This window comes from Petaurus breviceps, unplaced genomic scaffold, assembly GCF_028583685.1.
Source record: "Petaurus breviceps papuanus isolate PSGF00001 unplaced genomic scaffold, PetGlider_PUasm1.0 175, whole genome shotgun sequence".
NCBI lineage: Eukaryota > Metazoa > Chordata > Mammalia > Diprotodontia > Petauridae > Petaurus > Petaurus breviceps.
This window is the reverse complement of record NW_027185764.1, coordinates 40,017,700-40,035,044: the sequence shown is the minus strand read 5'-3', so window position 1 is coordinate 40,035,044 and position 17,345 is coordinate 40,017,700. Positions and strand designations below refer to the sequence as shown.

Here is a 17,345-nt window from a genome sequence, read left to right as displayed (position 1 = left end):
CTGATTTGGTATGGATGTAATGGTTGGACAGTTTGGAAATCTGTCTACTTGATCTGTTTCTGTCTTGATAATTCTGCCTGTATGCTTTGAAGTTCGGGGTGCTGACCTCTTTCCCCTGAACAAGGTAAATGATATATGTCTGACTGATTAAAGTAAGCTTGTTAACCCATTTTGAGTTGCTTTCCTTTAACAAAGCAGATCCAAGAACCTGTGTTGGCAGACACCCTGGGGAAGCCGGGGTGCTGGCTGTTACAATCTTACATATTCAGGCTCTTTTACTTCAAAAATCCATTTCCAAAATATTTTGATTATCCTCTTAAACGGGAGAGGCAATACTGAAAAATGATTTAGTCATATCAAAAAAAAAAACCTTTTAAGGTTAGCATCCGAAATAAAGTGTGGGATCTCAGGAAAATATATTGTGTTAAAATACGAGGTTTACTTCGAAAACAGTGTATACAGAAATATTTTCCCATTGATTTTTAATCATAATTTCAAATGTCTTCCTACAGAAACTCAATACTTCAAATTCAGGAGGCTTGACATTAACTGGAAGCTGTGGTCAGCAGGAAGCCTAGGTATGTTTCATTCCTAATTTGTAAGAAAGGTTTGTCAAACTGACAATTTATCGAAGTTTGCACACTTACTAAAAGTAAACACATAATAAACCACACAATTTCCCTTTCACTAAGAGCAATAATAAAACCAATTAATTTTATAAGCTTCTAAAAAGACTGTTCTATCAAATTCAGCCCTTCTCCAAAAAACTGCTACTTGAGTTTCAAGGGAGAAAATGTCATATTAATATTAAGGAAGTTAGAGAAGGCTTTATGGAGTAGGTAGCATTTGAACTGAACTTTAAAGGACAGGAATTCAACAGAAGAAAAGGGGTTAACAACTGCTGCATAGAGAATGAAAGGAGTGAGAATATTAATAATAATAATGATAATGATAGTGAAAACTTACATAGCCCTTACCCTGCGGCTAGGCTTCTAGCTAAGTTGTTCCTCACAACAACACAATAATATAAGTGCTATTATTATCATCCCTATTTTACAACTGAGGAAAGAGAGGCAAACAGATTAAGTGATCTGTCCAGGGTCACATAGGTAGACTCAAGTCTCCCTGACTTCATGCCCAGATAGTGTCACCTTGCTGTCTCTTGCAAGAAAAGCAAAGGGACCAAAGCAGGTAAATGTAAGGTGTATCAGGGAACAAAGATGAATCCAATTAGTCTAAAATGCAGAATTCATAGATAGGAACAATATGAGATAAAATTGGAAAGGCAGAGCAGCACATATGTACGATAAGCTATAAAAAGATTCACAATCTAAAAATAAAAGGTTCTATCACAAACTAGAGAATACAGAAAATTTCCTAACTATGACTAGGGGGAACATTCTGGAACAAGAGATAGAAATCATTAATAAAAGATAAATGATAAATTTTGATTATGTATATTTAAAGTCTTTGCATGAACAAAATCAATTCAGCTTGGCAAATACCAGTGTCCAATGCAAAAGGGATGTGAGTGGGAATTGGGATTTGAATCTCTGATGAAGGCCTAATATTGAAGAAATTATTGGAATATATATTCTTACACACACACACACAGATATAGATACAAATATAGGTATATATACATGCAGACATTCCTACATATAAAATATAGGAAGCAGTTACAAAGCTATAAAGTCAAATAGCTTTTTCCCAAAAGGTAAGTCGGGTGATAAAAAAACAGCATTGTTTTTTTTTCTAAAATGCAAACTATCAACAACTCCACAAATGATCCCAATCACTAATAAGAGAAATACAAATTAAAATAACTTAGTTTTTTACTTAATATCTGTAAGACTCGCAAAGACACCGACTTAAGAAATGAAAAAAATAAATGCTGATAAGGTTAAAGGACCACTGACAGGGCTATGAATTAAGCCAAATTTTTGGAAAATTAGTTGCAAATGTACTAGAAAGTCACTAAACTGTACATATTCTTTGACCCATCGATACAACTACTGCACATTATACCCCAAAGAGATAAGATCTATAAGAAAAATTAAGTTACTCAACAAAGCAGTGCTAGGTACTGTGCTCACAAGCAGCACTTTTTGTGGTAACAAGAAACGAGGAATAGTGTTAATTTTCATAAATTAAAGAATGGGTGAAAAATTAGGACACGTAAATGTTACACAATAATGTTGAATCTAAGAAAAAAAAATGAAGATCAAAAGAATTCAAAGAAATAAGTCTTGTGTAAACTGATACTAAGAGAAATGGAACCAAGAGAACATTTTACACAGCAACCTTAGTAAGAAAAGGGAAAATCACAACCATCCCCTCCTCTCCTCTCAGCAGAGAAGGGGCAGGCTACAGGAGCAATTAAGGCACATGATATATCACATGTGGTCAGTGTTGATTTGTTTTAACTATATTTATTTGTTAGAAGTTGGTGGCCCTGGGAAATGACAGGGACATAAAAACAAATAAAATAAAACAATGCAAAGTAATGAATGAAACAGGGAATGGAGGAAAGGGCAGCTATCTTTACTTCTTTGCTATTATTAGGTCATTATCAGAGATGTGAAATTCTCCTACCACACCCCAACTCCACAGATACCATTAGTAAAGTCAAACTGATTTTGTTCATGCAAAGTCTTTTTCAGTTTACATAAATATAAAATAAAAGGCATTTTAATTAAAACAAAGAAAAGTATAGTGTCAAACAGAGAAAAGCCCTTAAATATTAGGCAAAAAGAGTTTGAACTTTACTGAGGAGGAACAAGACAGGTTGTCTATTTAGAGGGCTACACTTTTCTAAATAATTTAAGTACATATCTGAACATGCCTGGAATATATTCTCTCCTCACCTCTGCCTTTTAAATTCTCTAGCTTCCTTCAAAACATTCCGTATGAGACCTTTCTTGATTTCCCAGTTGCTAGAGTTCTTCCCCCTCAAATTACATTATGTATACATTTATATATACTTGTCTCCTCCAACAGAAGTTAAGCTCCTTGAGGGTAAGAATCATCATTTTTGTCTTTTTATCTCCTATATCTAGTACAGTACCTGACACATAGTATAGTACCTACTCTTTTTTGATTCACTGAATAAAAGTTACTAATTGCCTAAAAAGTTATAAATCCTAAAGATCACTATTTCATGTGCTGTCATTTTATCTTAAAATGTTTATCACACAGGTGTAAAAATATGCTAACTGAATCAATATATTAATTGAAGAAAATAAAATAAGGGAAACCGTTAAATGTTCCAAGTCAAACTGAAAGACCTGCATATTCACTCTTTCTGAAAATTCACTTACCATACTGGCATATCTGTTGATTTAAAAAATATTACTCTATTAATGCTAGACATAGTTTCTTTCTCCATACTCTGAAAAAGCTTTGCTAAGGGGGAGACAAAGGGATTGATCAAAAAAGTGGAGTTAATCAAAAAGGAGAATGAGTAAAGGGACAGAGCTGAAACCAGAAGAGAAGCTGAAAAGTGCTTTAGTTTTTGGAATTCTTCACTTCTGCTATTGGATTTGCTTATCTGATGAACCCTAGCAAAAGGGAACAAGCAATTATCTTAAACGCATAATTTAACAACCATATGCTCCTTGAAAGAAATTCTGAATTATAACAACCTTATATGTCCACTCCCTCCCCCCACATCCACATGTGGCTCAACTTAATCCATTTCAGAATTACCAAGAAAGTGATAGGTGATAGAAAGGAAGAAAAAGGGGGGTGGAGGGAGAGGCGATAAAAGAAATAGATACAAAGTACAGCAGAACTCAGTCTTGAGATTTCTTTATGTATTACTACTCTCAACAATAATAACAATAATAGCTAAGCATTTATACATTGCTATAAGGTTTTTCAAAGTGCTTTACAAATATTATCTCATTTTATCCCCACAAAAACCTTGGGAGGTTAAGTTCTAGTTATTTTCTGAGGCAGGATATGAATTCAGGTCTTCCTTAATCTAAGTTCAAGGTTCTATTCACTATGACACCTGATTTCAAGATATTTATAGATAAGAAATTTTATTGCACCTCTTTTATGGCTCCATACATCACTAGGAAGTTTTAGGCCTAAACATCAGCCAATACCAAGCAAAATATTGAGTACAGGAAACTGTATTAAATAGGATGGGAAGACATAAGAAACAGAAAATGAAGGCACTACAACCAGAACTATTCATAATATAATTAGAAAAGATCTAAAAAAACATGAGATGGTTACTACCATGAGGTAAAAATAACATCACTGGTCATAACTTTATGAAGACTCATGATGGCCAAATGAACCCAGTCTTGTCAGGAATACATAAAGTGAAAAATAACTAGACTCTTGCCCTTCCATGGATCCCCAAACCCTCACCCTGGCTCTATGGAAGATAAATGCAGCACTCTGAAGAGGTATGAAGTGAAACCTACTAAGAAAGGCCTGGATACTAGTGTTCTTTGGAAGAATAGCCCCCCCAAAAATCAAAAGGGCCAGGTATAAAAATAGAATTTTCAACTGAAGACAGGTCCTGAAGGGCTCACAATCTGGTGAAGTAGGTGCTATTATTATACTCATTTTACAGAAGAAGAAACTGAGGCTGAGATTAAGTAATCTGCCACTGGAGTTTACTAACCAAGGTAATGACATGGTCTGGACTACAATTTAGGAATATCACTCTCCTAATGGTGAAGGGTATTGCAACAGTCCAGGGAAGACCTGAGTCCAGGAAATTTAAGGCTTCACATGCAAATGAGGGTCTACAATAGTTTTCTTATGAATCTGTTTTTCCAGTAGTTATAAAAGACTTGTACTGATCCATTTAGACATTATCCTTCTGCATCAAAGCACAGATAGCCAAGTTAATAGGGTAAAGTCTTTAAGAGTATAACAGAGAAGTCATCATCCTCATAGGAGGGTGAAACCAGTGAGCTTGAACCCTCTTTCTTTTTTTTAAAGACTCTGCTGTAAATAAAAGAACTAATCGTCAGAAAATCAAACACTGACCACTTTTCAATATGGTTACAACTCAAGATTTAATCTGACATTTTAATTGTTGAGAACACCACTCATTTGGGCAACATTAAGTACTATCCTGCTTGCTTCCATCTTAAAAGTCACTGCTAAAATTTTCTTAAAATTTTCCCCAAAATTGAAATGAAAATGGAAGAATTATTTGTAAAACTAATACTAGTCATAGAAGCTTAGAAGCCATCACGAAGCCCACCCAACTATTTCTAAGACCATAATTATGCTATTTAAGCAGAAATTTAAATCAATTCATATATCAAAACATTTTATTTAATGCTGTACACCATAATATACACTAGAGAAAGATGATGATATGTATGGAAAAATCCCTTTCTCAAAAAGCTTAAAATCTAATTAGAAAGAAAACTGGTAAACAAAAGAATGTACTAAAGTACATTGAAGAGATCCAGCTAAAGCGCTATAAGAAATTTGAGAAATGACTTTCAATTAGGTGACTGAGGAAAGGCTTCATGAAAACAGTGGTATTTGTGTTGGGTCTTGGAAAGGAAGTGAGATTTCAACAGGTATTTAATTGGAAAGGAGAAAGAAGGAAGGAATGGTTTGTTTTAAGAATTTGGGACACTAGAAGAGGGAAGGGGGGGAGGGCACAAACAACATTAAGCAACATAATTATCCCTGGAAAGATAGATTGGTGCTCAAATTGTGGCGGGGCCATGAATGCCAGGATCAAAAGTTTCTAAGTTATCTGTTTAACAAGGAAAAGCCATTAACATTTTTCTCTTTAGTAACAGAGGAACGTTATTCTCAAAATGACTAATTAGGAAAATTAATCAGACAGCAGGGTAACTGAAAAGAAGGAATGAAGAAAGAGAAAAATTAGGAAGCTATTAAACAATAGAATAGTGTGAAGAAATGTGGACTTGAAAAAGGGTGGTTACAATGGGAATGGAAAGGAAATGACACATGAGAGATCACAGCAACTACAAAAGAGGGATTGCTACAGTGGTGAAAAATACTGAATATGGAGTTGGAAACTGTGGATATAAATCCTGGGTTCCACCACTTACTACCGAGTGACCTTGAGGAAGCTGTCAAAAGTCAAATCAACATTAATTTATTAAGTACCTACTATATGTCAAGTACTGTGGATACCAAAAAAAAAAAAAAAAGCAAGAGAGTCACTCCTTTTCAGGACTTCAGTATAATGAGGGATTCAGTCTGAACAAGGAGTTATCTTTAACTCTTTGGGCCTTAGTTTCTATATTTGTAGAACCAAGGTATTGGACAAGAAAGCCTCTGAGGTCTCTTGCAGTTCTAAATGCAAGATTCTGAAATCACTGGTAACGAAAAGCATAGTATAGTAGAAAGAGCACTGCATTTGGAATCAGAGAGCAAGGTTCAAATCCCACTTCTACCCCTTATTACCTATATACCCTTGAGCAATTTTTTCATCCATAAAATGAAAAGGATGATCTAAATGGCCTTTGAGGTTCCTTTCAGCGACAAATTTATGATTCTCTGGACACAAAACTAATGTACAATCAATGGATAAAGAATAATCCAAATCAAATGGAGTACAATCAATGGATAAAGAATAATACAAATCAAATGGAGTATTTAATAAGGATCACTCTCCAAATTCATAAAAGATATATAATTCTAAATGAAAAAACCACAACAGCAAAAGCTGTAACGAACACATATAACCCAAGTAAAACATTTCCTTAGGCACCAAAATCTTTCTCCAATGCTTTATCATGTTATGGAGGTAACCAGGGTTTCTCCCAGATGAGTGGAACTCTGCCAACAAATGAAAAATTGGGAAAGCTTCAAGTATGGCTCTCTCATGCATAAGTACAAAGACATATGCATGAAGTCTTTTTTGTTAAAACCCTAAGCACTGGGGCCAATCCTTCCCAAACTACTACTCATTTACAAAAAATAGATATTCCATTTGTGTGTCTATGTGTTTGTTAACTTTACATTAAATTGTATATAATTTTATATTGCATATGAGGCAGCTGGTGGTGGTACCATGGCTAGAGCAGTGAAGCTGGAACTAGGAAGACCTGAGTTCAAATCCACTCTCAGAAATTTACTAGCCTGTGTAACACTGAGCAAGTCACTAAACCTGTCTCAGTTTCCTCGTTTTAAAATGAGGTTAGTAATAGCACCTACCTCACATTATTTTAAGGATCAAATGAAGTATTTGTAAAAAGCACTTGGCACAGTGCCTGGCACATAATATGTGCTATATAAATTTTTACTACTTTCCCAATCCCTTCCCCCCTTCCTTTTATATATAGTTACTGTGTCCCACACTGGAATGTAAACTTACCTAGAGTAGGGATTATTTCATAATTATGTTTGTAGTCCCAATGCTTAACACAGTACCTAGTACATAGTGGCACTTAACACTTGCTGCTTTACTGATACATTATTTACCAAGAGTTTGGCCAAATGATTAATTTTTTGACCGCTTTATGAAACCATCTACAAAATTCTTAAGTAACTGATATTAGATGTAGATGTAGATATCTTTCCTAGATGCATGCCAATGGGTTACATAAGAAATGCATAGATGCATTTCCACACATCAATGAAATCAAAGATTTTTAAGTATTAACATAAAAAGTAGCCTGTATAAGTACCATAAATTCCACCACTGGACAAATCTTCAAGATACAATACAACATAACACAAAGCATGAATGGCAACTAGTCAAAAGCAAATCTATTTGAGGGCTCCCCTTTGGACCTCACATTTCTCATTACTTGCATTTAACTTGCATTATGGTTATTTGTATATTAGGTATATGCTATCCAAGTACTGAAGAAAAGAAAATATTGAAGAAAAGAGTATCATTCAAAAGATACATGACCATGAAAGGAAGTAGGTAGTGACAGATAACCCACTGACACCTACAAGCTCCACTTCCATCTATGAACTATCAAATGATCTAGAAAAAGGTGCCTTAGCTCCACCCTGCCTCCCCCACTTTGGTGGGTTCCCTGTGAAGGATAATCGCAAGGTAAAGGATGAAAATGCATGGATCAGTTGAGATCTGGAACACCGGTGGGAGTACTCAATGAATGAAATCATATATTTGTTCAAGTACTGTTATGTAGCAGTGCTGCTGTACTGTCAGCCAAGTCCCCTAAAGTCAGATTATGTCTTATCTACACTTTCCCCAATATTCTCCAGCTCTTAAGATCACATACTGCAAGCAACTGACAATAAATGTTTGATGAATTTCTATAATAAAATGTCTGGTGCAGCATGTTGACAGCAACAAAATATATTCATAATAATAGCTAGCATTTATATAGCTATAGTTTTAAGGGTTGCAAAGCACTACAAATATCTCTTTTGATCCACACAACAACCTTAAGAGGTAGGGTGCTATTATTATTCCCATTTTACAGATGACAAAACTCATCTGTAAACATGATGGACAGAGGATAAATAATCTGCCCAAAGTCATACAGCCAATAAGAGTCTGAAACTAGTTTTTAACTACAAGTTGCCCTTTGTTGTTTTAAGCACAAAAAAAGTTAAATCCAGCTAGAAGTTCAAATATTATTATCAACAGCAATATTTGATATAAGAGCTGTTCTGTTTTCACTTTCAATGGGATAGTTATTAAAATCTTTTTATCTCAAAGGAGGTCTCACATACTGACCAATTCAGAGGCATGAACAACAGTAGCATAAAAAGCTGTGATTCCAGCTCATTTGTCTCTTTTACTAAGTCAACTATAGACTATACTTCAAAATATGACTTATTTCAGATATTGAAAGACTTATATAAACAAAATAACACTTGACCAATAAATACTTGAGCACACACATTAACTGTAAAGAAAGCATTTTGCAAACCTTAAAATACCATATAAATGCAGGCTATTATTACAAGTTCACATTTTTCTTTTTAAAGTAAGAATTTTATCAATTTTAGTCTTATTAAAATACAAGAAGTGAACTCATTTCTTGAAACAACTATTTACCATATGAATAATCACATGTAAAATTTTAGAAAGTTCCTGTCGTTCTACAAAATTACTAGCCTTCCTTAAAAACAACTATTAATGTCTCTACAATTTGAAACATAGCTAATGAAATAACATAATTTTGATGATATTTTCAAAACTGGCCCCCAAATAACCTATTTTTATATTCCTCAGTAAGGACTGCAAAATCTCTGTAAGGAATAGATAATGTTCAAAAGACTAAATTTTTATCCAGAGACTTAGCATCATTTAAATATTGGCCTTTCAAATTATACATATACAAATATACATTTACCAAAAAATGGTCCTTTGCAAACTCAATTTTGTACTGTTAATTTTCATCTGTACGATATAAAACTGACAACTTAAACCCATGGTGATTTAGCAGACTAGTTGGATGGCATGAAAAATACTTCATATTTTTGATAAAGTGTGGTTAACATTTTATTTGGTCAGGGAAAAGTTTTTAACTGTAAAAGAGTTGGGAATCATGGTTGTTATTCCTACCATACAAATTTGGTACCTGCTATGCTAAAAACATAAAATTTGATCTTACAACTGAACTCTATGCTGGATAATTAAAAATATAACTTTTTGTCATGGCTTTATAAATAGAATTTAATTCTTTATTTCTTCCCTAAAAATCAGTGTGAGCACCGACAAAAATGGACTAAAATTTAGTGTGCTGAGCATTACAGCATATTTTCCTAATTAATTTTAAGAATAATCCACTTAAACTCTAAAATCTAAAGTAGCTTAAAATCAAAATATCATAAGTCATGTGTTCCAATTATTTCATTGCACAGATTTTTAACTAAATCTTTCTGGTTCTGCCACACATTAAACCTAGTAAGATACAAAGCGTCAATTTAAACTAACAAAAAAGTTTTAAAATGTTTAGAATGCTAGGATATTACACTCCTTCTGAAGTTTTCTTCCCTAACCCCAAGTCCCATATCTCTTTAAACTCAGAATTCATCTGGAGAGAAAATAGTATGATTTGATGAAGCAATTAAATTAATATTGCTCATCCTATAGAACATCACTATCGTCCATAAAAATATTCTCCAGGGATTAATAATCTAATTTTCAGGTGATTATTGGAATACTGCAATATATTTTGCTTGATGAAAGGAAGCAAAAACTTTTCTCTCTCTCTTTCCAATTCACCAAGTACTCACTCACTCAATAGATGTCATTAAAATAAGAGTATTTGGGAAGGAAAAAAACCCCACCACTATAATAACTCAAAAATTTGAATCACCTACACCGAATGTTAGGCATTGCTTCCTTAAATTATTCCTCTTATCCAAAAATTACAAGTCTCCTTCCCTGCCTCACTCATATACTCAAGCTTTTGACGTCTGCCTAATGCATGCATTCAGTTCAAATTGTGGTTTCCGAGGAAGCTCTGAAGTTCGGGTTTGCACTCTTTTAAAGTTATCGTTTCAATAACCGAAGAAGTTTTTTAAGTAGTGGCATCAAGCACAAATTCGACACTTAACCCATCTCAGACCTGTCAGCACCCTGACCCCCGGAGTTTCAGGGATGGAGGCGGCTGCAGCCTCCGGCTGCTGCAGCCCCACCTGGGGCTGTCCTCCTCACAGGCATCTCCCCGCATCCAGCCTTCCCCAACGCACCAAGCACGGCGCCGGACGCCCCCCAAACGGCCTCAGTTTCGGGGCAAGTCCTGGGGGAGGCTTGGTGGGGGAGGGGCGCTGCCCCCCGCGAGGACCATCCCGCCTACCCCCTCCCGCCCGGCTCCGGACTCACTGGTTGGTCGGGGGCGCGTTGAGAGGGATGGCCACCTCCTCCTCCTCGTACTCGGGTCCATCCAGGGAGTCGCCTTCGTCCACAGTCCCTGGGCCCCCGCCTAGGAGGGCAGGCGGCTGCTGCGGTGGTGGCGGCAGGGGCGGGAAGCCCCCCGGGCCGGGGGCTTCGGGGGGCACCGGGGCGCCCTTGGAGGGGGCGGCGTCCCCCTGGGAACCGGTCGTGGCGGAGGGAGCGCCCCCCGCCCCAGGCCCGGCTCCCAGAGCCGAGCACAAAGCGGGGCCCCCGACCCCGGGCGCCGGGCCTGGGCAAGAGGCGGCTGGACAGGGCAGGGCCGCCGGGGTCCTGACCCGACACACAGCCGCGCAGGGGCCGGGGTCGGCGGCCGAGACCGAGCCGCCTCCGCTGCCTCCCGCCCCTGCGGTCGCCGGACCGCCCTCCTCATTCCCGGCCGCCTCGGCCGCCATCATGTTGGAGCCCGCTCGGCCCTGCCCTGCCCGGCCCTGCCCGTCCGGGAGCCCTGGGGGCCACAGGGCCCCGGCTCCTGGCCGCCCCTCCCCGGCGGGCCCCCCCTCAGCTCCCCGGGCCGCGGAGGAAACCAATAACAAAAGAAGGGAGCCCGCCCGCCCTCCGGCCCGAGGAGCCCCTGGGGCTGCAGCCCAGGCGCCCCGGAGCGGCCCTGGCCCGCTACGGAAAGAGAAGAGGGGAAAAAAAAAACCCGACCCGACCCTGGCCCCAGCCGAGGCGCGCACACGCCCCCGAAAGCAGACTTTACACACAGACACACACACAGATACACAGACACCCGCGCGCGCGCGCGCACACACACACGCACACAAAAGACACACACCCCCAAAAGAAAACTTCCCGGCTCGGTAACTAACGAGTACGGGAAGAAGGGGAAGTGAGCTGAGCCGCCGCCGCCGCTCCCGCCGCCACCACTACCACTACGGCCGCCTCTTCACCGCCCCAGCTCTGGCCACCCCCACCGCAGCAGCCGCCGCCGCTGCCGCTGGCGCTGCTGCCGCTGCCGCCGCGGCTTCATCCTCCACGGGGCCGGAGGAGGGAGGGCTGGGGAGGAGAGGAGGGAGGGAGGGAGGGATCGGGGGTGGGAGAGCGAAGCAGAATCCCGAGTCGCGATTCCCAACCTGGATGTCGCAGTTAGAGGAACTACAGAGAGAGGAGAAAGGGTGACGGGGAGGGGAAACCCGAGGGGAAAAGGAAGGGAAAGGGGAAAGGAGGGGGAGAGAAAAAAAAAAAAAGAAATACAGAAGGAAGCTTCTGCGCAGGCGCACACTGGGAAAGCTTTGGGCGCGGGGAGAGTCCGGGAGTGTAGCTGACGGGAGGAGGAAAAGGAAGGGGCGGGGGAGGAGAGGGAAGGAAGAGGTGGGCGCGCGCGCGTTCGCGGCTCGGCCCCCACTCCTGGCAGCCAGGCGCGTGGCGGGCGGCCACTCCGAATTGTCCGCCTCGTTCGCGGCGGCGGCGGCGGCGCGCGCGCCTCCAGAGGCATTGTTCAAATGCTCCCGCGGCCCGCGAGTCGCTTTGTTCCCAGACTTCCCCCGTGATCCTCGGCCAACCCAGCCGCTGGGTCCCAGCCTGAAGCTGGCTGCAGGCTGCAGGGGGCGGGGACCAGGGAAGATGCGCTGGAGCGCTGGAAGGGATTCGTGGCTTGGGGAATGGGAGCCCGAGGTGGGTTCTGGGGAGCACGGCAGGGCCGGCGTGAAATGAGCCACACCCAGGGGTCTCCAGACAGCACTCGGAGGAGGGTGGACACCGTTAAATGGGATACGGAAGACATTTCCCTCGAGCTCCTAAATCTCCCGAAGAACAACCAGAAGCCAAAAAAGGAAGGGGTTAGAAGTCAATCAGTAAATAAACATTTATTAGGCACCAACTTTATGCCAAGCACCATGCTAAGTGCTAGTAATGCAACAACAAAAAAAAAGTAAAGGCAACCCCTGCTGTCGAGGAAGTCACTGTCGAAAAGTGGAAACAATATGCAAATATCTGTACAAATGGGGAAGCTTCTCTTGAATTAAAGAGGATGGGGGAAAGGTTCCCGCAAAAGGTGGGTTTTTAACTGGAACTTCAAGGAAGCCAGGAGGCGGAAACTGCGAGCACTAGAGATAGGCCACCTTAGACAGTAAAATCGCCTAATCTTTTCTGAGCCTCGATTGTCCAATCTGTAAAATGTGAGATCCATACTACAAAAATTTACCAAATTCCCTTCCAACCCTAAATTACTGTGACCTGAAATTGCTAAAATCGCCCAGTTATGTCCCGTGGCAGGAATTCTCCCTCCTCATCTCCGTTTCCTGGTTTCCTTCAAACCCCAGCTAAACTCACCCCTTCTACAAAAAGCCTTTTCCTTACCCTTTTAATGCCAGTTTTCACCTCTGTTGATTATCTCCATCTAATCTTGTATATATCTTGTTTGTACATGGTTGTTTGTATGTTGTCTTCCCAGTTAGACTGAGCTCCTGGAGAGCAAGCCAAATTTTGTTTTAGTTTGTTTTCCCCCCTCAGTTGTATCCACACAGTACCTGGAATGCAGTATCAACTTAATAAATGCTTATTGACTGGTTGACTGACTTAATGCTCTTCTCTCTCAATCTATAACACTCAATTTCTTTGTGCCTTTTCTAATCAGATTAAGGAAGACATGTAACAACGGTAGCTGTATGGAGGGAAAGAAGCACCAAGGGCACAGGCAAAACAGTAAACTCAAAAACTGTTTATCTTAACCCCTGCCCTAAAGAGTGCTAGGCATGCACCATTCTATTGGATGCCAGGACAGACAAATAGAAGACTGAAAATCAGCAACCTCTGCAAGCTGAAACAGGCCAGAAAAACTAATAGGGAAAGATATCTTTGCATACCACCACCAAAGTTCTCCCATGGCTCATCCTGGCATGGAGAGGGTCTTGAAAGCTATGCCAGATATCACAAGTTCTAGCAGGTTTTACCAAGCTGGAAAGGCTCAGAGTAGGGGCCCAGCAATTGATTATGTGTGTATTGTGCAAGGACTAACCTAGCTAATTTTGAAGAAGCTCATCACCTAGTTGGCCTATGCAAATGAATTTTTCTGCCACAGTCACTAAAAGTACAGGGGGGTTGTGACATTACGTAGATGAGGGAAAATTACTGATCCTTAAGGTTTCTCTGCATAACATTTCTGCCAAATTTTCCAATAAATTTTTAAAGAAACTTTTAGTCTCTTTATATAGCAAAGGATATGTTTTCCATTAGCAGTAAAAGCTAAAAATACTAACTCACTGGTAGGAAAGGGTGTGTGCATGGGCAAAATAGGCAGTTGCCTTTTGGTAGGGAGGAGGAATACTTGAGCCATCTCCTAGGCTCGAGAATTAATTGTTATATGCACATATATATATATATATATATATATATATATTCAATGAGAGCATTGACACTTAAGAAATCAGTAAATACTACATATCAGGTTTGATTTATTATTTTGTTAATTTTGTAGACTTAAGAAAAAATGATAATTATGCAGATTAAACTTAAAAGTTCTTTTTAACACTCCATTTTTTGAGTCAATTGTTAAACATTACCAAAAAATCTTTATACATCCATCTGAAATTACGCCAGCATTTAATTCATTCAAGTGGTTTAAGCTTTACCCTCTACATACCTTTCTTCCATTTTTAATGAAAATACCTTTGAGTTGAGAACAGTAACATTAAATTTCTAACAATTTACTAGGAATTTGGTTCTTAGATAAATTTCCTCTTTGAATGGAATACCTGGCAGAAGAGTACTGACACCCTGGGTAAAAATGGGGAAAGGACCTAAAGGAGGGAAGGACACAGAAAGGAACGCTGCTCATTTCATTAATTTGCCTATAGCACACTGTACAAGATAAATTTGGAGCAACTGGCCACATACCACTGTGAAGGGGGTGGGAGTAGGGAGAGAAAGAGGAGCAGAGAGGATTAAGGGTGAGGCTAATTGAAAGGTTATTTGGAAATTCACTGAGAGATATTGACATTCAAACCAGCAAGAGTTGACTCTGGAGAAAAGGATCTGAAACAGGGCAAGTTTGGCCCAGTACTATCATAGTAAAAGAGGGAAGGGAGCACTTTGGGAAGTACTGAGCTGCTGTATGTAACTGTGGACCACCCACCTCTGGGTGCAAGAGTTGAGAAGAGTGATCAGAGGGGTGAAGCGTCCCTATGATACTTTGCAGGGTAATGCTTACAGCACACACGTCCCACCTCCCCAACTTCATAGGGTAGAATCAGATTTTTCCCTCCTTGAAGTTCTAGCAATTATAAATGAACTGGAATCTAGCACTGCTGCCTTATATTTTCCTAAAGATGTTTTCAGATTTGCTATAAGTAGAAAAAGTTGTATTTTTTTTTTACCTTCTACATAATGCCTGGCACACTACTATTGAAGTAATATGAAACTCAAATAGAAGTGCAGACCTCTAATTTGTATGTAAAGATCCCTGCAGACCACATGTTGACATAGTTTAATTTTATTGTATTTTTGTTTATTTTTAAAAATATTTCCCAAATACATTTTTAATCTGGTTCTGTTGCCCTCAGGAGTGACTTCTAGTAGTGACTACTAGCCCAGAGATTTAAATTCCTAATATATATTTGTCTCTCACAACTGTCTTGTGTCATAATCTCCATTATGAGAAACACTGGATCAGAACAGTTTATATTTAACCCCTCAAAAATATTTTTGAAGGCCTTACTCCATAGTTTGTTTCAACAGAAAGACTGATACTTCATGTCTTGTTCTAAAAAAAAAAAATCGGGCAGCTAAGTGGTACAGTGAATGCACCGGCCCTGGAGTCAGGAGGACCAGAGTTCAAATACGGCCTCAGAGAAGTAACACAAAAAAAAACTAGCCTGTGACCTTGGGCATGTCACTTAACCCCAATTGCACCGCCTTCCCCTCTCCAAAAAAAAAAAAATTGCAAGATAATTATTTTTTCTTTTGCATGATATTTTGAAATGTGTGCTGAAGTTTAAGAGAGGCTTGCATCTTGAATGATGAGAAGAAATTCCGTAAGATGGATTTTTCTTCATCTTTACTTTTCCAATATGCTTCATGTTCTGAGTATTTGGGGTTTCTTCTATGATTCTTAATGTGTGTGAGGTACAAATCTTTTTCATTAGTTGTTTTTATTTCTTTGTTTCTTGGTTTTTGTTGTTAAATTCCCCCTTTTCCTCTTGTCTTTTTTTTTTTTTACTCAGAAGCTTCTGGATCACTTGGCTTAGATGTAAGTGATGCTGACAGGAGAGTAGAAAAACAGCTGCAAGTCAACAAAGTGACAATATGCAACTGTGTGCCAGTACCTAGTTAGAGAGAGGTGTCCTGGGGTACAGTAAGAGTGAGTGTTAAGTCTGTTCTTTTATAACATCTGTTAAAACAATCTGTTAATGAAATTCACAGACAATATTAAATAGGGACGTGCTAAGAAATAAGACAAACCAGAGGAAATTGTAGGAGAGAAATTGCAGAATGAGAATAAGATAATTTCCATGTTACATACAAACACCAGACATTGTTTAATGAGGAGGAAAAAAATCTGAATATTATATTGATGAAAAGAATCAGCTATAAAATCATCTATGATACCAGTTATTCTTTATGCTCAGTGGCATCTTGAATAATGGGTTAATTTCATCCTGGAACAAAACATGTACTGATGCCATTGAGTACCAAGTTAAAGAGGTAATTACGTAGGCAATGCTATCACTACAATTTTCATCATCCCTACAAGGTTAGTAATAGATGACAAGTAAAAGTCAGGTAACGTTCTTGAAGTCACACAGATGGCAAGTACTATAGCCAAGATTTGAACCCAGGTTTTCAGACTCCAAATCCAGTAGTCTTTCCACTAAATCATTCTTAAGGAGATGGGTAGGATTTATGGTGTTATATGATGAATATGAATTAGTAGAAGAGTCAATTTTAAGAGATTTATATCAGTGAGGAACAAAATGCTAGCTCTAAGTGCATAATCCTATACAGACACATTTCTAGGTTTTCATAAATTATATTAATAAGTTTAACACTATGGCCAGAGTCTTAAGCTCTTTATCTCCTAGAGGCCCTTTTTTCATTGTAACTTTTATTTCGCTTTCTTCAGAGGCACAAATTTGAAGGACCAATATATTTAGAAGGCACTCAGATGGGGGAAAAACGATGAAAGGGAAATGGCAAATTAATTCATTTAATTCAATGTAACTGACTTCCAAGCATTGTAGAAAGGCATGAATACCAGTACTGGACACACACCTGAAGGAGATTAATGACAGGTTGCATATACACCAAAATATTTATAGCAGCACTTTTTGTTGTGGTAGGAAACTGAGTGGATGCTCATTGATTGGAGGGCTGACTAAATCAATCATGATATATGAATATAATGGAGTATTGTTCTGTGAAAAATGACAAATGCAAGGAGCTCAGAGAAATATGGGTGAACTTGGATGAACTGATGCAGAATGAGAAAAGCAGAACCTCAACAATATGCATTATGATTACAGTAATATAAATGAAAGGAAGACTAAAAATTAGCAAG

General features: G+C 39.2%; 1 protein-coding gene across 1 annotated transcript in view; it reads right to left on the bottom strand.

Annotated features, from left to right (window-relative positions):
* Positions 1 to 11,262, bottom strand: part of RASA1 (RAS p21 protein activator 1) — a 121,858-nt gene extending 110,596 nt beyond the window's left edge. Inside the window, exon 1 of the mRNA XM_069085069.1 lies at positions 10,781 to 11,262. Within this exon, the coding sequence (XP_068941170.1) occupies positions 10,781 to 11,247 (467 nt within the window). The 5' untranslated portion in view covers positions 11,248 to 11,262. The remainder of the gene's footprint in view (positions 1 to 10,780) is intronic.
* Positions 11,263 to 17,345: the final 6,083 nt, after the last annotated feature.